The 21,328-nt window shown below is 44.1% G+C and overlaps 1 protein-coding gene across 4 annotated transcripts in view; it reads right to left on the bottom strand.

Moving 5' to 3' along the window:
• The window catches only part of spag9b (sperm associated antigen 9b), a 132,994-nt gene extending 119,659 nt beyond the window's left edge, over positions 1–13,335 (bottom strand). For all 4 annotated transcript variants that reach the window (XM_055654288.1, XM_055654290.1, XM_055654289.1 and 1 more), the window contains exon 1: positions 12,834–13,335. In XM_055654288.1, coding sequence (XP_055510263.1) covers positions 12,834–13,130 — 297 coding nt within the window. In that variant the 5' untranslated portion in view covers positions 13,131–13,335. The remainder of the gene's footprint in view (positions 1–12,833) is intronic.
• Positions 13,336–21,328: the final 7,993 nt, after the last annotated feature.

The raw sequence follows: 21,328 nt of genomic DNA, 5'->3' as shown, positions 1-21,328 counted from the left end.
CAAAAGGACTCTTTGACACAAGTTTAAGAATAAGGATGGAAAAATCGGAAGGCAGACAAAAAAAGCTGGAGAAACTCAGCGGGTGGGGCAGCATCTATGGAGAGAAGGAATAGGTGACGTTTGAAGAAACTCAGCGGGTAAGGCAACCGGGTCTAGACCCGAAACATCACCTATTCCTTCGCTCCATAGATGCTGCCTCACCCGCTGAGTCATTTGCACCCTCCAGCATGTTTGTCCACCTTCGATCACAAGGTGCACTCATTTTTCTTGCAATCAGGACAAAGTAAAATGCATCTAAATAAAGTCTCCGGTCAAAAGTCCTATGATCATTCTGTAAGTTTTACTTCTAGCAATTTGGAACTTATGATCTTTTTAGTTAACAAAACCACCTCAGATTGCAAATAGGCATCATGTGATGTAGTGGGTGGTAGTTATTCATACAGCATATCTTCACTCATCGCTTGAACTATGTTAGAACAGCTGACTTTATCAATATTTCAACATTTTGTAACAAATGATACAAAAATGAATACACTTCACCTCTCTACAAGAAACAACATTCCTATAAAAAGAGATTCATTTCTGATAAACGCAAATAGCTGATTATCAAATCACTTGTAAATAAAATACATTCTCCTATTGTGATTAATCAAATATCAACATATATTTGGGTTAACTGGGTACAAGCTTATTAAAATATGGTGTACTGAACCAATCTAGTGACAAAGTGAAAGGAAATAATTTAATTCCAATCATCCATGGCCTTATATATGCTCCATATGGAACAGTTTGCAGTTGCCAATTTCTAAACAGGGAGGCTTGGATCAAAGCCGAGAATTTATATTTGAATTAATTGATTTTTCTTTCTCTTTTTAATTTTGTTACTTACTGAATTCATTACTGTTGACTTTAAAAGCCACTATGAGCAGAATGTTATATCAAAACAGCACCTCATTTGAATTGAAAATCAAAACATTAATAGCCCTGTCCCACGGTGCGACTTCATTCCAAGAGCTCTCCCGAGTTTAAAAAAAATCAAACGCGTGGTAAGCACGGAGAATGAACGCAGCGGGTACGTCGGAGCGTTGGGACGTCTCTTAGTGGCTCGTAACGCTAACGGCAGGTACTCGGGAAGACTCGCTAATGTCAGGTAAGCACGGGAAGACTCGTGAAGATTTTTCAACATGATGAAAAATGTCCACGAGAGCCCCCAGTACCGACGAGTGGCCATTACCATAAATCTCCGAGTTCGAATCAGGGCAAACTCAGGGAGAGACTCTTGGAATGAACTCGTACCGTGGGACAGGGGTTTAAGGCTCTAATCAACAATCCTCTACTTGAAACAGAATCTCTATTTCTCTTTCCAGTTACTAGCTTTCTTGCTGTGTGTTACCAACAGTTTACAATCTTACTTGAAAAGTCTCCCCCCACCCACCAACCCCAAGTAAAGTTGCTTTTGTCCAGTTTATTAATTAGCGTGAAAATTAATGAGGTTTATTTACAGACCTCAAGCTGAAGCATATAGCTGCAATGATTACCTAACTTTTGCCTTTCATCTGGGGTCCATTTTGATTTAATTCAATAATATGTTCAGAATGGTACACAAAAATGCTGGAGAAACTTAATAGGTGCAGCAGCATCTATGGAACGAAGGAAATAGGCAACGTTTCAGGCCGAAACCCTTTTTCAGATATTCAGACTATCTGGAGAATCAAGTGCAGCACACTGCTACCTTGCCCTTTTACCTAGTGCTACTTTCTGTGTTGCTCTTTCACACACCCAGCTCTCATGTAGATTTACTTCAACAAATCTCACTCAAAGATGTAGAAATTAATTTTACAACTACATTTGCTGTACAATTCTGTTTCTATACTTGAAATACTGAGAAAAAGGGTAGAATTGAAAAACCTATTCTGAATGAAAGTAGACACAAAATTATTCAGTAATTCAGCGGGACAGGCAGCATCTCTGGAGAGAAGGAACGGGTGACGTTTCGGGTGGAGACCCTTCTTCAGATTGAATGGAAGTGCTACACCTTGTAAGCAGGTGGTTCAATGACATTAAGCGGCATGTTACTCCAACTGACTTACAATATTAATCCTGGAGACTTAGGTTTCATGTTAAACCAACACAATTTTAATTCACTGCATTAATATTCATAGAATGCAAGGTCCAGTCCAATTTCAGGAAATCGTTGAATATACAGAATGTTAGACACTACAGTAAATACTTTTTATCTGTTATTTTATATCCAGTATGCACTGACAGCCAACATTTCAACAGGAACAGCTTAAATGGCAAATCACCAAGCAAGTGGTTGGGGCAACTCTTATCTAAATACACATTAACTGGCAGATGTGGATAACAAATTTTACTGTACTTATCTACTGCCAAAATTAAAAATTACTGTTGCTGGGAATGCAGCGTGAAGAGAGAATGCAGTAAATACTCAGCAAACAGATGCATCTGTGGAAACTGAAACAGAGGCAATGATCTTCTGCATCTGAGATTTCTTGGTAATCATATTTTGAATATACAAATCAAGAGTTTGAAGGCATTAAACACCCTATGGTAATTACTTGGAAGGGAAAGTGTAGAACGGATAACCCAGGTGAATGCAAGTCGTTTATCAATAGCTTCATTTTGGTTGTAATTTGACCAATGACTGCCTTAACATTTTCATCCATTCAATATTTCAACTCTCCGTCATTGACATTCACTTTAAGACAGCACAAAAGAAAATTCTCATAAAAATGTAAATAAAGATAATTTTGTATATGATGACTTCAAAAACCTAAGAGATTGATTGAAAGCAGTGGCAATCAAACAAGCAAATGTATTTTTCCAGAAGAGTTCTGTTGCAGTTGAATTTTGATTGCCAGTTGTGACCTGGTTATTAGTTCAAAATGGTTGAACACCTATCTATTTGACAATAGAGTTTCGATCTTTTAAAAAAAGGTTTTGCTCAATTGTTTTCTTCTCAAACATGTTTACTTTTTAAGTCACCAGATTTTGACTTGGGTAATTGAACAACGAGTGAAATCGGATACCAAGGTCCTCCTGAGCTGGTTTATGTTAAAGTAACAGAGGCAACACCCTACTTCACAGTGGAAAGGTGAATGGGGAGGCACAGAATTGTAAAGGCCAATGATTATCTGATTAATAAATATTGCTGTAATATGATGGGGAACATTTCCAGATTCAAAAGTAATAGAAAACATACCTTGAAAAGTTCTGTATAGACACAATAGAGTTGTACGTTTTATACTTTTACATAAAGCTGATTTGATCCTTTCAAACATTTACAGTGTTAAATTGAAAGAAATTCAAACTAAAGCCACAGTTAGACAGGAAGATGGATAGGACAGTGTTAAAGAGGGAACTGCAGATGCTGGAGAATCGAAGGTTACACAGAAAAGCTGGAGAAACTCAGCGGGTGCAGCAGCATCTATGGAGCGAAGGAAATAGGCAACGTTTCGGGCCGAAACCCTTCTTCAGACTGGGTTAGGATAGGACAGGTGGATAGGACAGGTTTGGTGGGACATGGACACTGGTCAGACCAGTGTAGCTGGGACATGTTGGCCAAAGGGCCTGTTTCCACACTATCACTCGATGACTCTAACTCGGCAGATCAGGCATCATGTGTGGGAAAGAACTGCAGATGTTGGTTTAAACAGGCATCTGTGGAGGGAAATGACAAATTGACATTTTGGATTGGGATCCTTCACCTGAACTTTACAATGTCTTCCACCAGCTCGTTTTTGTTCCAGATTACAGCTTCTGCAGTCTCTTGCGTCTCTAGACAGTCAAGAGTCTGTTTCCCCCAGGGGAGAAATATCATATATCTCAAGGCAAAGGTCAGGTAACTGACATGGGGGAAAGTATAAAAATGAAATGAGCGAGGCAAGTTTCTTTTGTATGCACAGTAGGTAGCTGGAATGTGCTGCCTGGGAGGCAATAGAATTGATATGATAGCTACGTTTAACAAGCATATATACAGACGTGGATGGGCAGAGAATAAAGGCAGATGAGATTAGTTAGACAAGCATCATAATTGGCACAGACATGGTGGGTGAAGGGCCTGTTCGATGTTCTTCCCTCACAAGTGGACCTGATCTGACATCCTGACTAGTAGCATTGATAATATTGAATAAATTACACTCATATAGGTGGTATCACAGGCTGTGAAGGTGGTTATCAAGAATTGCTGCAGGATGTCAATCAGCTGGGTAAATGGACTGAGGAATGACAAATGGTGCTTAATTCAGATAAGCGCAAGCTGTTGCATTTGGAAAAGAATTCTAAAGCTAGCTGTGAGAGGAGAGATTCAAGAGGGATTTGGATCAAGTTTTTACACAGAGGTTGCCCATTTCTGTTAAGAGATGCCCGAAGAAGCTATAGAGCGGATACCATTATGACTTTCAAAAAGATGGTTGGACAAAAATGTTAGGAAGTGATTAAGAGGCATATGGGCAAGGGCAGATTAAGTAACAAGGGCAGAGTCCCCCTAGTCTTCACATTCCATCCTACCAACCGTCACGTACAACAAATAATACTCCGCCATTTTCGCCACCTCCAACGTGACCCACCACTTGCCCCATCTTCCCATCTCCTCCCCTGTCCACTTTCCGCAGAGACCGCTCCTTCCGTAACTCCCTGGTCCATTCAACCCTTCCCACCCAAACCACCTCCTCTCTGGGCACCTTCCCTTGCAACCGCAAGAAATGCTACCCATGTCGCTTTACCCCCCCACTTGACTCCATTCAAGGACCCAAGCAGTCTTTCCAGGTGCAACAGAGGTTCACCTGCACCTCCTCCAACCTCATCTATTGCATCCGCTGCTTGAGGTGTGAGCTGCTCTACATCGGTGAGATCAAGCGTAGGCTTGGCAATCACTTCGCCGAACACCTCCGCTCGGTCCAGAATAACCAACCTGATCTCCCGGTAGCTCAGCACTTCAACTCCCCTTCCCATTCCGTATCCAACCTTTCTGTCCTGGGCCTCCTCCATGGTCAGAGTGAGGACCACCGAAAATTGGAGGAGCAGCTTTCTCATATTTCGCTTGGGCGGTTTGTACCCCAGCGGTATGAACATTGACTTCTCTAATTTCAGGTAGTCCTTACCGTCTCCTCCCCTTCTCAGCTCTCCCTCCAGCCCTCTGGCTCCTCCTCTCCCAATCTTCTTCCCATCTCCCCCCAACCCCCCTCCCTCTCCCCACCCCACCCTCACATCAGTCTGAAGAAGGGTTTCGGCCCAAAACATTGAGTTTCTCAAGCATTTTTGTCTATCTTAGTTCCGCAACTTTGTTCTCGGCAAACGCTTAGGTTAAACCTTATTTATAAAAGATCAAGCCTGACTTCTTTAAAGTAACAGTGGACTGACAATATAATCAATGTAATTTAATCCGAATAGAAAGCACCTCATCATAGTATACTATGGTACAACCTTTCCAATATGAGCAGTTTATAATTTTATCTTTCTATGCCCAAAAAAGGTGTTTAATAATACATTCTAAACGCACTGCAGATAAAATTGTCTGCAAAACACACTGCAGATAAAATTCACAATAGGTTTAATGCAATCTTACTCCAATGCAAAACCAAACACGTTGTATTAAGCAGCCAGACATTGGATGTTTAATGCAAATAGGTCAGACTGCCCGAGATGGAATGAAATTCAGAGATCCAGCCTCCAAGGCCTACATGATATGGGACAGAGAAAATCTGTATCATGGAAGCATCAGTAACTCGGGGTGATGAGCCAGAGAATAACGATTGTAATTTTGTGCGGATATTTCAGACTTCACATTTATTTTAATCATATCATAATGCAATTACATATAGCACATCAGATAAAATTAAGGTTTGGTCAGAATATAGAGTTTCTGGGATTTTTGGATTCAAGACTGGCTCAGTTTACCAAAACGTAATAACACTTAAGAATCTTTAATTTCTAATATGCGAACGACCCATGAGCTTCTGCTCGCCCTCACTCTGCATCTGTGCTAATCATAACTGTATACATTCCCATCAGGTCTCACGTTTAACCTCCGACACTCCAGGGAAAACAATGCAAGTCTGTCTAAAGTTTCCTCACAGCTAGTAAGAAATCCCAAGAGGGTTGATCTTGTTGGAAACATATGCAATTACATGGGAGCTTGATAGGGAAGCTCCCACAAGGATATTTTCCTTGGCTCAGAATAATGGGACACCTGTTGAAAGCAGAGTTGAGGAAGAATGTTTCTTTGAAAGTTTTAGATTTTCTGCCCTGCCCAAATAAAGTACTGACTGAGATTTGGATATGGGTGTGAGGATAATGGGGGGTAGTCACAAAATGCTGGAGAGACTCAGCGGGACAGGCAGCATCTCTGGAGAGAAGGAATGGGTGACGTTTCAGATTGAGACCTTTCTTCAAGAAAATTTCACCCATTCTTTCACTCTAGAGACGCTGCCTGTTCCACTGAGCTACTCCAGCATTTTGTGTCTATCTACAGTGTAAACCAGCATCTGCAGTTCCTTCCTGCACAGGATAATGGGGATCAGGCAAGATGGTGACACGGAGGCTAAAAATTAGATCGCCCATGATTTCATTCAAAAGTATAGCCACTTGAGAAGCTATTTGGCCTACCGCATAAACATTGCACTTCACAAGTCTCCAGATGTCCCAGCTATTCTTTCCAACTAAGCAGTCATGACAATAGACAATAGGTGCAAGAGTAGGCCATTCGGGGTCTTGGTGAGACCAGCACCTGAGCATCGAGAGGAAGGAGATCAGACACCAGACTGATTCCTGGGATTGTCTTATGAAGTGGATAGACTGGTTTTAATCTCAATAGCTTTGATTTAAGAAACACAAAATTCAACAGGCTAGATGCAAACTTGATAAAGTCCAACAAGGGGTCACAGCTTATAAAGCGTCTATTTTAAAACCGAGATGAAGTTTTTTCAAGAGAGTTTGACTCCACAACTCCAGTAGGGTAGTTGACCACCAGAAAGGTACATGTGGCTCTAAAGGGATCTATGGAGATACAAGTGAGTTTTCTCACCATGATCATATTGAATGGCGGTGCTATCACTGAAAATAAAGATAATTTTAAATTCATAGCTTTCATTTAAAAACAACCAATTCAAGCAAACTTCCATTAATTCAATCTCTTGCTCTTTCCCACACCAGTTACTGTAGCAATCCAAAAAACGTGGTCTATCACTGAAAATAAATAATTTTAAACCTATTTTCATAATTCAATTCCATTAATTCAACTCTTGCTCTTTCCCACAAGTTTCTGTAGCAATCCAAAAAACTAGAGGCAACTTTTGTAGAAAGATGTCTGAAGAATGAACAGATGAAGTTTAATACAAACGCAATGAAGGAAGAGAGAAATAGGTTGGTAAACCTGTTGAAGATATCCAGTGATGATTTGCAAAGATACAGACAGGATGGATGTGGAAACTATGGACGTTCACCAGGCCGTTTCCCAGGTTAGAGAGCAATAGCTACAAGGAGAGCCTTGACAAACTCGGATTGTTTTCTAGAGAGAGAGTTGGAGGCTGAGGGACCGCTGGATAGAAATATATGAAATTATGAGAAGTAGACAGTCAGAGACCTTTGCCCCAGGGTGTCACATACGAGGGTTTATCCTGAAAAAGGGAAAGTTTAAAGGAGATTTACAAAGCAATTAAAAAAACACAAAAATGTGGGAAATGCCTGGAACTTGCTGCCAGGGGGGGCCATACAGCATGCAAACAAGCCCTTCAGCCCAACATATCTATGCCGACCAAGGTGATACAATAGCAATATTAAAGAGACTTTTGTTGGATAGGCACATGATCAGGCAGGGGATGAAGGGATATGGATCATGTGCAGGCAGATGGGATGAATTTAATTTGGCATCGTGGTCAGCACAAACATATTAAGCCAAAGGGCCAGTACCTGTTCTGTACCGTGCTATGTTCTAGCACCACAGAATACAAATGCAAGTTGCAGTATTAAACATGCACAAAATCACTGGGTAAGCAGTTAGAATATTGTTTGAGTTACACCCACTTTAGGAAGGGTGGTTCACATGAAAATGCAAGGAAGAGATTTGCAAGGATAATACGATGATAGATTAGAATGGAGAAGACATACTAATGGCATTTAAAATCAGTAGGCAATTCAATGCAGACATCCACACATGTGCAGAGATTGTATTGACACAAGAGTGGAATGAGCTATGGTGACACACAAGAATGGAATGAGCTATGGTGAGACAGAGGCAATAAGATTACAAGGGCATACCAGGGCATACCATACCAGGGCATCGGAAATGTCCTCGCTCTTCAGGGAACGGGGATTCCCCTCCGCCACCATAGATGAGGCTCGCACCAGGGTCTCACCCATACCACACAACAAGGGCAGAGTCCCCCTGGTCCTCACCTTTCACCCCACCAGCCGGCAAATACAACACATAATCCTCCGCCATCTCCAACGTGACCCCACCACTCGCCACATCTTCCCATCTCCCCCTATGTCTGCCTTCTGCAAAGACCGCTCCCTCCGCAACTCCCTTGTCAATTCTTCCCTTCCATACCACCCCCTCCCCGGGCACTTCTTGCGGTTGCAAAGGAAAATGCAACACCTGTCCCTTCACCTCCCCCGTCGACTCCATTCAAGGACCCAAGCAGACGTTCCAGGTGCGACAAAGGTTCACCTGTGTCTCCTCCAACCTCATCTACTGGATCCGCTGCTCTAGGTGTCAGCTGATCTACATCGGGGAGACTAAGCAGAGGTTGGGCGATCGTTTCGCCGAACACCTCCGCTCAGTCCGCAATAACCTACCTGAATTCCCGGTGGCTCAGCACTTCAACTCCCCCTCCCATTCCCAATCCGACCTCTCTGTCCTGGGTCTCCTCCTTTGCCAGAGTGAGCAACACCGGAAATTGGAGGAACAGCACCTCATATTCCGCCTGGGTAGCTTGCGTCCTGATGGCATTAACGTTGAATTCTCCCAATTTTGCTAGCCCTTGCTGTCTCCTCCCCTTCCTTAACCCTCGAGCTGTCTCCTCCCATCCCCCCCCCCCCGGGCCTCCCCCCCCCCCCTTTTTCCTTCCTTCTCCCCCCCCCCCCCCCCCCCCCCCTATCAGTCTGAAGAAGGGTTTCGGCCCGAACCCTCGCCTATTTCCTTCGCTCCATAGATGCTGCTGCACCCGCTGAGTTTCTCCAGCAATTTTGTGTACCTTCAATCTTCCAGCATCTGCAATTCCTTCTTGAACAATAAGATTACAAGATTAGTTCTGAATGACTCAAGTGGTCAACACAGACATTCAATAGAATTTGTTTGAAGAAGGGCCTCGAGCCGAAACGTCACCCATTCCTTCTCTCCAGAGATGCTGCCTGTCCCGCCGCGTTACTCCAGCATTTTGTGTCTATCTTCATTTAAACCAGCTCAGGTGGGATAAGAGGAAAACATAATTTAAAGCACAAAAGAATAAAAGGAAGAGGCTAAACTGCATACATTAAGCTGCATGCTGTTCATTCATGACAAAATAAATCACATTAGCTAAGAAATTGATGCAAGGTAAAAATACAAACGGAACAAGATGGGACAAATGACTAAAGTAATTTAATCAAGCCAGCAGAGTAAGAGCAGGTTGGCGTATAGTGAATGAGGGGAAAGATTTAAAAGCAAATTGAAGGGTACCTATTTCACACAGAAGGCAATGAGTAGATGGAATGAGCTGCCAATGGTAGAAGCAGGTACATTTCTAACCTTTAAAAGACACTTTGACAGGTACATGGATACGAAGGGACCAAGTTTCGTATCCACGTTGGACTAGCATGATCACCTTGACGAGTTGGGCCGAAGGGCCCGTTTCCATGCTCAATAACCCCATGACACATCAACAACCTCCTGTGCTTCAATCCTTTAATTCAAACCAACTTTCTTTTAGAGGAAGAAAACAGCAAGCATTTTATTTAGCACCTTCAATATAGAATGAGAAACTAACCACTTCACCTGTGGATGATTGTACAATAATCTATCGCAAATCATTGGAAACATCCGAACTGGCTAAACGACTGATGCAGGGTGGTTGGTTTCATGGAGAAGGAGGTTACAGTGAAAACCATAGTTTAAAAGAAAAATTACAGACTGTGGAACATGGAGGGCTGAAGTCACAACTAACATATTAAAAAAATCTCAATTAGTTTGAGAAAATAATGCTAATATGCCACTATTCTGTTTATGTTAATGTCAATAAATAGATCACCAAATTTATATAATAATTGAACCACTGGATTTCCAGACATCTGTAGACATACACACCTCCCTATCACCCTAGCAATATTTATTGCCCACCCCCAATTCCCTGTGAAGGTCATAGGAGATCAATCATCTTCTTGAAAAACGACTTTTTGCATCTTCTCTCATGGCAACGTAATGTAGTGTATGGAATGTCATTGTGCACCCAAAGCAGACATGAGCAATGAACACTGTACAACAACCTAGTGCTTGTAAACAGTGATTTTATCAAGGGTGTCAACCCTATGCCATTGATTTCCAATGCATGTTGAATCAGGGCTCAGCAAAAGCAGCAATAAACGTAGCTGGTCTTAGAGAGATCATAAATAACAGCTTCATTAATTTACCAGAGAACCTTACTGTCAAATATCCCTCAAAACTCAATACAAAGATGATACTTTAGCAGCTCAGCTGAAGAGACTTTGGTTCTGATGAGGTGTGAGCGATCAAGTCCCACTTGAGAACAAAATCTAGTCTTGAACGTCAATACTACATGCCAGAGGAAACCACTTTCAGGGAAATCACTAAACTTAGGGTCTTTCAGATCTCATGCAGAGGGCAAACTGCACCATCTCAAGAGGTAAACACTCGAAAAAGAAAGTGGAAGAGTAAGCTTATGGAGAAAGAAATTAAGATTAGGCTCTGCCTTCGGATCATACTGAGTAACAGCAAGATAGGTAATTGTCTTCTGTTTTATTGCAAGGCCATATTGGAAGAACAAGATTATATATTACTAAAGATAGATAGCTATATCATCCTACAACGTGCATATTAATTTTGATAACATAGATAATTAGGTGCAGGAGGAGGCCATTCGACTCTTCTAGCCAGCACCGCCATTCATTGTGATCATGGCTGATCGTCCCCTATCAATAACCAGTGCCTGCCTTCTCCCCATATCCCTCGACTCCACTAGCCTTTAGAGCTCTATCTAACTCTCTCTTAAATCCATCGAGTGACTTGGCCTCCACTGCCCTGTGGCAGGGAATTCCATAAATTCACAACTCCCTGGGTGAAAAAGTTTTTTCTCACCTCAGTCTTAAATGACCTCCCCTTTATTCTAAGACTGTGGCCCCTGGTTCTGGACTCGCCCCACATTGGGAACATTTTTCCTGCATCTAGTTTGTCCAGTTCTTTTAGAAATTTCTATAAGATCCCCCTCATCCTTCTAAACTCCAGTGAATACAAGCCCAGTCTTTTCAATCTTTATACCCTCCCCCTCGAATCTTTGAACATCCCCAATCCTGGACTTTCACTCTCACTTTAGTTTCATGTACCTTGTTCAGTTTTATGACTGTTGGCAATTTCCCACCTGGGATAAATAAAGTTATATCGTATGGTACCAGTACAACTCTCATGACATGCTTTGCACATTATGTGTAGATTGCTGCTATTTACCAACACAAGATTCTGATCACCAACAAAAATAACGGGAGAAACCCACCCACCAATTCATAAACACAAAGCACATAAAATGCAGCAGCTGTCAGCGTGATTTAAAAAGACAACTTTGCTTGAAATAAGAGGAACTACGTTGTCATCGATACCAAACTGAACGCTCATTTGTACACCACACCTGCCTACAAAATACATCCTCTTTAACCCCCTGTACTTGGTTTCAGACAGGATATTATTGTTAGGAACAAGCTCCTAAACAATGTCTCTGCGGGGAAGCCATTGGTCTTTTAAGATTAGAATCCGAGATGCTGGGGAGGAGGGCGGGTAAAAAGAAGTAAGAATCAACAAATGGTTAGACTATGTTTGGGGCAACTTTGTGTTGATGTGAGGGTGGGGGGGGGGAAGGAAGGACAGTTCAGAACCAGGCGTCACAGTTTTAGAATAAGGGTTAGGCCATTTAAGACTGAGATGAGGAAAAACCTTTTCACCCAGAGAGTTGTGAATCTGTGTGGAATTCTCTGCCACAGGCCAATTCACTGGATGTATTCACGAGTTAGATTAGATATTGGGGCTAACGGAATCAGGGGATATGGAGGGAAGGCAGGAACGTGTTACTGATTTTGGATGATCAGCGATGATCTCTTTGAATGACGGTGTAGGCTCGAAGGGCAGAAGGGCCTACTCCTGCACCTATGTTTCTGAGAGTTCTGCAGGCGGCTGGTATCATGGAAACTTGGCTCCGCTGCGGCTCCGCGCCAGGGCAGCGCTTCTTCCCGCAGACTAACAGTGTGCCAATTCACCCAGGAATCTGGCGGTGGGAAACACAACGGTCAAGTGCCTCGCCGCTTCCTCAGTGACCACCACCTCACTGAAGACACAAGTACACAAGGCCCCGGTTATGTTGTCACCGGGTGCAACGCATCTTGCTGGCGGGCTTGACCGACAACTCGAACGTCCAATCGGCGGCGGGCAGAGGAAGGGGGCAGGCTCAGGCCGGGCGGAGTGGACCAATCAGGGCGAGGGCGAGGGAGGGGGCGGGGTTTGAAGAGCAGGTTCGAGTGAGAGGTCGGAGCGGGCCCCGGCCTCGCTGGCCTGGGGAGGGGCGCCCGGTGGCGGGAGGAGAGCGCCGCCGGCCCGGCCCGGCTCACTCACTCACCTCCTCGGCGTGCTTGCGCAGGGCCTTCTCCCGCTCGTACTGCGTGATGAGCTGCTCGTTGTCCTCCTTCAGCAGCTCCAGCTCCACGGCGTGCTCCTGGTTCTCGGCGAACACGGCGTCCAAGTTCTCCAGCACGCCCACCACCAGCGGCATCAGCTCCTTCACCACGTCCTCGTCGTACTTGCGGATCATGCGCTCGAACTCGCGGTAAATACTGGCCGCCAGGCCCGACACCCGCTCCGACATCACGTTGGTGTTGGAGTCGTCCTGGTAAACCACCCCATCGTCTAGTTCCATGTTTAAAAAACTATATATATATATAATGTGCGAGGAGCAAAACAATAAACGGATTATTTACACCCCATTAAAGCGTGAGGAGGTTTTTAAAAAGAAAAATAATGTGATTTCTCCTCAGCTTCAGCTACTGCCTGTCTGTGGCGCCGCCGCGCTCCACCGGCCTTCGCCGCGCTCTCTGTTGACGCCGCACTCGCCCGCCCTCTCCCCCCTCCCTCCTGCGCGCTCCCGCCACAGGCCTGACGGCTCCTGCGCGCCCCCGCGTGAAGCCCGACACCGCGGGCGCGCCCCCGCCTGGGTCCCGCCGCCAGCTGGCCGCGCGCTCCCGCGTCAGCCACTCCCCCACCCGCCCCGCCTCCCCGCAAAACATTGAGAACTCCCACAGCAACTGGGTCATCCCCTTCCTGCTGGATTGTGCTGCTTATTTACCATTGTGGCCCTTGTGGCTAAGGGGATCAGGGGGTATGGAGAGAAGGCAGGTACGGGATACTGAGTTGGATGATCAGCCATGATCATATTGAATGGCGGTGCAGGCTCGAAGGGCCGAATGGCCTACTCCTGCACCTAATTTCTATGTTTCTATGTTTCTATTACATCCACCCCGCGCTGGGTGTGTTGACCTCCTGTATCCACAGAAAGCATAGGTAGTTACACCCCCAGTGGTATGAACATTGACTTCTCTAACTTCAAATAGCCCTTGCTTTCCCTCTTTCTCCCCATCCCCTCCCCATTCCTAGTTCCCCCACCAGTCTTACTGTCTCTGACTACATTCTACCTCTGTGCCGCCCACTCCCCTGACTTCAGTCTGAAGAAGGGTCTCGACCAGAAACGTCACCCATTCCTTCTCTCCACAGATGCTGCCTGTCCTGCTAAGTTACTCCAGCATTTTGCGTCTACAGAAAGCATGCAGTCGGGTTGTATCACAACTCAGTTTTGGGAACTGCCCAAGACCGCAGGAAATTGCAGAGAGTTCTGTGCTCCTCCATTGAGACAAAAAGCTGGAGTAACCCAGCGGGACAGGCAGCATCACTGGAGAAAATGAATTGGTATTGAGACCCTTCTTCAGACTTAACCCTGTATCTTTTCTTCCGAGATGCTGAGACGCCAATCTCAGGAAAACTTATTCCCTTCTGTTATCAGGCTTGTGAACAGTCTTTTCAAAAGCTGGGGTATATACAGATTCACCTCTACCTCATTGCAGACATTACACTTTGTATCTGAAACTGTTGTGCTATAATGCAGAGAACTATATTCTGCACTCTGTATCTTTTCCTTCGCCCTATCCAATTTAATTTCGGCATGATTGTATTTATGTAGAGCATTATCTGATTTGATTACAAAACAAAACATTTCAAAGCTTACCTTGGTATACATGACAATAATTAATCTAGACCTAAACCTTTAAAATTGGACAGGTGGTTTTGAGAAGACAAATACAGGTAGAAAATGCACAGTAAATGGCAGAAGGCTAAAAATGTTAGTGAACAGAGGGACCTTGGAGTTACATAGATACATAGACAATAGGTGCAGGAGTAGGCCATTCAGTCCATTGAGCCAGCACCGCCATTCAATGTGATCATGGCTGATCATCCACAATCAGTACCCCGTTCTTGCCTTCTCCCCATATCCCATGATTCCTCTGGCCCTAAGAGCTCTAACTATCTTTTGAATACATCCAGTGAATCGGCCTCCACTGCCTTCTGAGGCATAGAATTCGACAAATTCACAATCCTCTGGGTGAAAAGGTTTTTCCTCATCTCAGTTCTAAACGGCTTACCCCTTATTCTTAAACTATGGCCCCTGGTTTTGGACTCCCTCAGCATCGGGAACATGTTTCCTGCATCTAGTGTGTCCAATCCCTTAATAATTTTATATTTCAATAAGATCCCCTCCCTGTCAAGTGATTTGGTGCAGGATCCACAGTTTGCAAGAGGAGGTGATGGAGTTAGATGTTGAAGAAACATTTAACAGACTCTTAAATAAGCAAGGCATAGATGTTTGAGGACCTATTGTAGACAAATGGGATCAGTGTGGACGGGGAAATGAATCTGGTGCGCCAAAGGACCCGTTTCTATGCTGTACGACTCCATGTATCCATCTATCACTTGCCAGGCCCCAACCCTACCTCCCTTTTCCAACTCCAGCCTGAAGAAGGGTCCTGGCCTGAAATGTCATCTGTCCATTGCCCCCACAGATATTGCTTGACCTGCTGAGTTCCCCCAGCAGTTGTTTTTTTGCTCAAGATTCCAGCATTTGCAGTTCCTGGTGTCTGAACTGCAGGGGCATTGCACGAGTTTTCCGTTCTCATAATGAGCCAACCTTTGATGTGAGCTTCTTGAGGGTATACATAAAATGCTGGAGTAACTCAGCGGGTTAGGCAGCATCTATGGACAGAAGGAATAGGTGACGTTTCGGGTCAGGACCCTTCTTCAGAGATGCTTATTGAGAACAGGTAGCAACTGACTTGCAATGTATTCTCCCACCTTGAAACAAGATTGCCTCTCTCAGTCTTACATTGGGGTGGGAGATTGCAACCTTCACGTGGTCCGTCCTGTTTCGACGAATGCAATCAACCTGGCGTGCACAATCAAATAAGATCAAATAGAACAAGTTGTCCCACAACTTTAGGCTGTGCACGCCATACGCAAGAAGAAAAAGAAGTCATGCATTGAGGAGTGAGATCATTGGCTAACTAACTAAATGTGGTAATGACTGCTTTTTGCACTGCACTATTTGAGCATGCTGAACTCATTTATGGTCACAATGTGGTCCAACATCAACCACACAGTAAATGTCCAGAAGAATACAGGTTACCAACAGGCCAAAAGGAACTTTGATCAGAATGCAATGATATTTTCTTGTCCATTCTCATGCAACTTATCTCAAAGAGCCAGTAGCTTTGTAAGATGTGAGTTGATATCTGTAGAGATACAGGTCTGTTTAATTTGAATTTAATTCAATTTGCAGTAAATTTGTATTAAGAAGTAAGAAAATATTGTACTGGATAAAAATGATGTTGGTATCCATTGGATTTCTGATCAGTAACTGTTAATCTCATCTGGAATATGACATCTAGTGCTAGGGATCACATCAGGAAGGAGAAATACTTTTCTTAATTCATTGTTTGGGGCGTATACTTCATTGCTGGAGCTAAAGGTTTATTGCACATTCTGAATTCCTGTTGACTAGATACCAGCGAATAATTTTCTTGACCCATTGCAGTCCTACAAGGAGTCACGGAATGGTGCGTGTTGCATCAATGAACAAGGTGATTCAGCTCATTAAGTCTGAAGAAGGGTCTCGACCCGAAACATCACCCATTCCTTATCTCCAGAGATGCCGCCTGTCCCTCTAAGTTACTCCAGCTTTTTGTGTCTATCTTTGGTTTAAACCAGCATCTGCAGTTCCTTCTTACTCATTATGTCTGTATCAGCTTCTAGAAAATTGCTTTCTTTCAAGTGCCTATCCAATTATCACCTGAAAGAGTGTAGCAAGGAACTGCGGGTTTAAACCAAAGCTTGACACAAAGAGCTGGAGTGAGTCAGAGGGTCAGAGAGCATCTCTGGAGAAAAGGAACAGGTGATGTTTTGGGTAGAGACCCTTCTTCAGACTGAAGTCTGAAGAACCTATTCCTCTCGTCACCTAAAAGTCACCTATTCCTTTTCTCCAGAGATGGCTTCTGCACCCGTTGAGTTTCTCCAGCTTTTTTGTGTCTTATGACCTAAAAGACTTGTTTGCTTTGATTTCAACCATCTTTATGAGCAGTAAATTACAAGCTATAGCCTCAAGAATCTGCAGATGCCTTAATCATGAGCCAAACAAAGTGCTGAAGTAACTCAGTGGGTCAGGCAGCACCCGTGGAAGAATTGGATAGGCATGTTTTGGGTTGGGAACATTTTTTAGATTGATTCCAAGCTGTGGTGGTTCTATATGTTTTTATTAAACTTCACACTCTCCATATATCTTTAGTAAAACAATAACATTTATGTTTCTTGCTCCTCCAATATTCTATTGCTGAGGACAAACATTCCCCCTCTAAACCATTCCTGATCTTGTCCACCTCATTTAAATCTTCTCTCAACCTTTGTTCCATGGCAAACTGGCCCAGCTTTTCATTCGAGTTAATGTTTTCTGCACTTTTTCTGGGAACTTCACAAAATTAGATGAGGAAAATTTCACACATCACTTCTGTGGTGTTGAATGATTGTTCAAAGGGTCAAGATCTTTTATTGTCACGTACCAATTAAGGTACATTGATATGTGAATTACCATACAGCTATACACAAATACATAAAAGTTAACATAAACATCCACCACAGCAGATTCCCCACATTCCTCACTGATGGAAGGCAAAAAAGTCCAATCTTCTTCCTCTTTATTGTTTTATACAGATTCAAGATCACCTCCCTGCTCTTGTATTCTCTGCATCTATTTACAAAGCATAAGATACCATATGCTTTACTAACCACTCCCAACATGCCTGTGACATCCAGGTCCCTCTGTTCTTGCAAACCCTCTGTTTCTCTTTGCTTATTTTCTTCAGCAACAGTGTCTCACTTCACACTTCTATTAAATGTCATCTGCCATCACAAAGCCTATCTATGTATTCCAGCAGACTATGATTTTACACTTTGCCTCATTTCATGCCCAAGATTTGTGTCATTTCCAAATTTAGAAATGTTGACGCATATTGAATCTAGCTGCATTTGTAGCACTGATCTGTGGGGAACACCACAGTCCAAATTCCTCTAGACTGGAAATCAAGCATTCCCCCCCCACATTCCCCTCTGGTTTCTTCAAGATTCAAGATTCAAGCGATTCAAGAGAGTTTATTGTCATGTGTCCCAGATAGGACAATGAAATTCATGCTTTGCTTCAGCACAACAATATAGTAGGCATGAATACAGAACAGATCAGTGTGTCCAAATACCATGATATAAATATATATACACATGAATAAATAAACAGATAACGTGTAAATAAACAGATAATGGTCTATTAATGTTCAGAGTTTGTTTGAGTTGAGTTTAATAGCCTGATGGCTGTGGGGAAGCAGATATTTCTGAACCTGGACGTTGCAGTCTTCAGGCTCCTGTACCTTCTACCTGAAGGTAGCGGGGAGATGAGTGTGTGGCCAGGATGGTGTAGGTCCTTGATGATGCTGCCAGCCTTTTTGAGGCAGCGACTGTGAGAGATCCCCTCGATGGTAGGGAGGTCAGAGCCGATGATGGACTGGGCAGTGTTTACTACTTTTTGTAGTCTTTTCCACTCCTGGGTGCTCAAGTTCACGATACAACCGGTCAGCATGCTCTCTACTGTGCACCTGTAGAAGTTAGAGAGAGTCCTCCTTGACACACCGACTCTCCGTAATCTTCTCAGGAAGTAAAGGCGCTGATGAGCTTTCTTTATAATTGCATCAGTGTTCTCGGAACAGGAGAGATTTTGAGAGATGTGCACGCCTAAGAATTTTGAAGCTCTTGACCCTTTCCACCATCGACACGTTGATATAAATGGGACTGTGGGTCCCCATCCTACCCCTTCCAAAGTCCACAATCAGTTCCTTGGTTTTACTGGTGTTGAGAGCCAGGTTATTGTGCTGGCACCATTTGGTCAGTCGGTCGATCTCTATTCTATACTCTGACTCATCCCCATCAGTTATGTGTCCCACAACAGTGGTGTCGTCAGCGAACTTGATGATGTAGAACTTTTCTGTCTTTGAACTAATCTCCTACTCATATCCCTAGTGACCCTTCGCTTCCATCAGCCTCAACTTTGCTAACTGACAAGGTTAATTCCCGGGATGGCGGGACTGTCATGTGCTGAGAGAATGGAGCAGCTGGGCTTGTACACTCTGGAGTTTAGAAGGATGAGAGGGGATCTCATTGAAACATATAAGATTGTTAAGGGTTTGGACACGCTAGAGGCAGGAAACATGTTCCCGATGTTGGGGGAGTCCAGAACCAGGGACCACAGTTTAAGAATAAGGAGTAAGCTATTTAGAATGGAGACGAGGAAACACTTTTTCTCACAGAGAGTGGTGAGTCTGCGGAATTCTCTGCCTCAGAGGGCAGTGGAGGTGGGTTCTCTGGATGCTTTCATAGAAACTAGGTGCAGGAAGAGGCCATTCGGCCCTTCGAGCCAGCACCGCCATTCATTGTAATCGTGGTTGATCGTCCACTATTAATAACCCGTGCCTGCCTACTCCCCCTATCCCTTGACTCCACTTGCCCCTAGTCTATCTAACTCAAGAGAGAGCTAGATAGGGCTCTTAAAAATAGCGGAGTCAGGGGATATGGGGAGAAGGCAGGAATGAGGTACTGATTGGGGATGATCAGCCATGATCACATTGAATGGTGGTGCTGGCTCGAAGGGCCGAATGGCCTCTCCTGCACCTATTGTCTATTGACCTGTGTAGAGCTCTATGCAGTGGGCCATTGGCAGCAGTGGATATGTACACCTCCACCATCTGTAACGTCATGCCCCAGCACATGGTTGGCTCAATTCCAGTGAAGCCGGGGATAAGCCCTGGTCTGGTGGGGAGTGCTGAAGGGCATGTTTACACTAGCATCAGACATGAGGTGCAAACTGCGTGAAGCTGCAGCTCAACTACAAATGTGCTGACTAGCAAATTGAGCAAAGTGTTCTCATAACCCATGGATCACATCAAAGCTCTACAGTCCTATCTCACCCAGTCAGGAATGGTAGGAGACAATTAACCAACAAGATGTTCGAAGAACATTCCCACCCTCAGTGATGGTGGGAGCGGCATGTGAGTGCTAAAGGCAAGGCTGAAGCATTTACAATCTTTCAGTCAGACAGGTCAAGTGGATGACCCATCTTTGATTGCTCTTAAGATCCAACCATCACAAAGTCTGTCTGCAACTTCAATCCATGTGGTATAAAGACACGGCTGAGTCACTAAAAGCTGCCGGGGCAGAAGATATTCCATCTGCTAAACTGAGAACTAGGCGTGCCTCTCACCAAACTGCTCAAGTGCAATTAGAACAATGGCTCCGCCCGACAATGTGGGAAATTGCTCAGACGTCTGAAGCTCAGGCATATTCTATTGCTTCATTGATAACCTTCCGTCCATCATCAATTTAGAAGTTGGCTGATGATTGCACAATGTTCAATTCCATTTGTAGCTCCAGTGCAAAGCTCCTCTCCATGTCTGTCTCCCTGCAGTAAGATTGAAATGATGTAAAGTTGTTCTGACTTGAAAGTATATTACTATTTGTTCATATTTGGAAAGTTTACATCTTGGAATTCCCTCCCAATAGCACTTTAGGAAGAGCTTCAACAAATGAACTGCAGCGGCATTGCTTTATTACTGTCACATGTGCTGAAGGACAGTGAAAAGCTTTGTTCTGCATGGTATCCAGGCAAATCATTACCATGAAATCAAGCTAAACTTTTCATTGTTCCTGTACCTCGCCATACATGCGTATATGACAATGAACTTGAACATGAGTCCAATCATACCATACACATATTACCTCCAGACTCCCCTCCACACTTGACCCGTTTCAGTTTGCTTACAGGCCAAACCGCTCCACAGAGGACGCCATATCCTCCGTACTCCACCTGAGCCTGGCACATCTAGAGGAGAAGAACACACATGTGCGAATGCTGTTCGTGGACTTCAGTTCAGCATTCAATACAATCATCCCTCAGCACTTGGTAAGCAAATTGGGTTCATTGGGCCTCAGCACCGTCTTGAGTAACTGGCTACTGGACTTCCTCACTGACAGACCCCAGTCAGTGCAGGTTGGAAACAACACCTCCAACATCATCTCTCTGAGCACCGGTTCCCCTCAGGGCTGCGTCCTGAGTCCACTGCTGTTTACCCTGATGACCCACGACTGTTGTGCCAGGTTTAGTACAAACCATATCATGAAGTACGCAGATGACACAACAGTGGTGGGCCTTATCCGGGACGACAATGAACTGGGAGGAGGTGAAACAACTGGTGGAATGGTGCAACACGAACAATCTGATCCTGAATGTTGACAAAACAAAGGAGGTCATCGTCGACTTCAGGAGAAACCGGCACAGTCACACACCACTACACATTAATGACATCGATGTGGAGTTGGTCAGTAGCACTAAGTTCCTGGGGGTGCAGATCACGAACAGTCTGACCTGGTCACAAAACATCGCATCACTAGTTAAGAGAGAGCAGCAGCGGTTGCACTTTCTGC

This window comes from Leucoraja erinacea, chromosome 23 (genome assembly GCF_028641065.1).
Source record: "Leucoraja erinacea ecotype New England chromosome 23, Leri_hhj_1, whole genome shotgun sequence".
In the NCBI taxonomy this organism is placed as follows: Eukaryota; Metazoa; Chordata; class Chondrichthyes; order Rajiformes; family Rajidae; genus Leucoraja; species Leucoraja erinaceus.
This window is presented reverse-complemented; position numbering and strand designations above follow the sequence as displayed.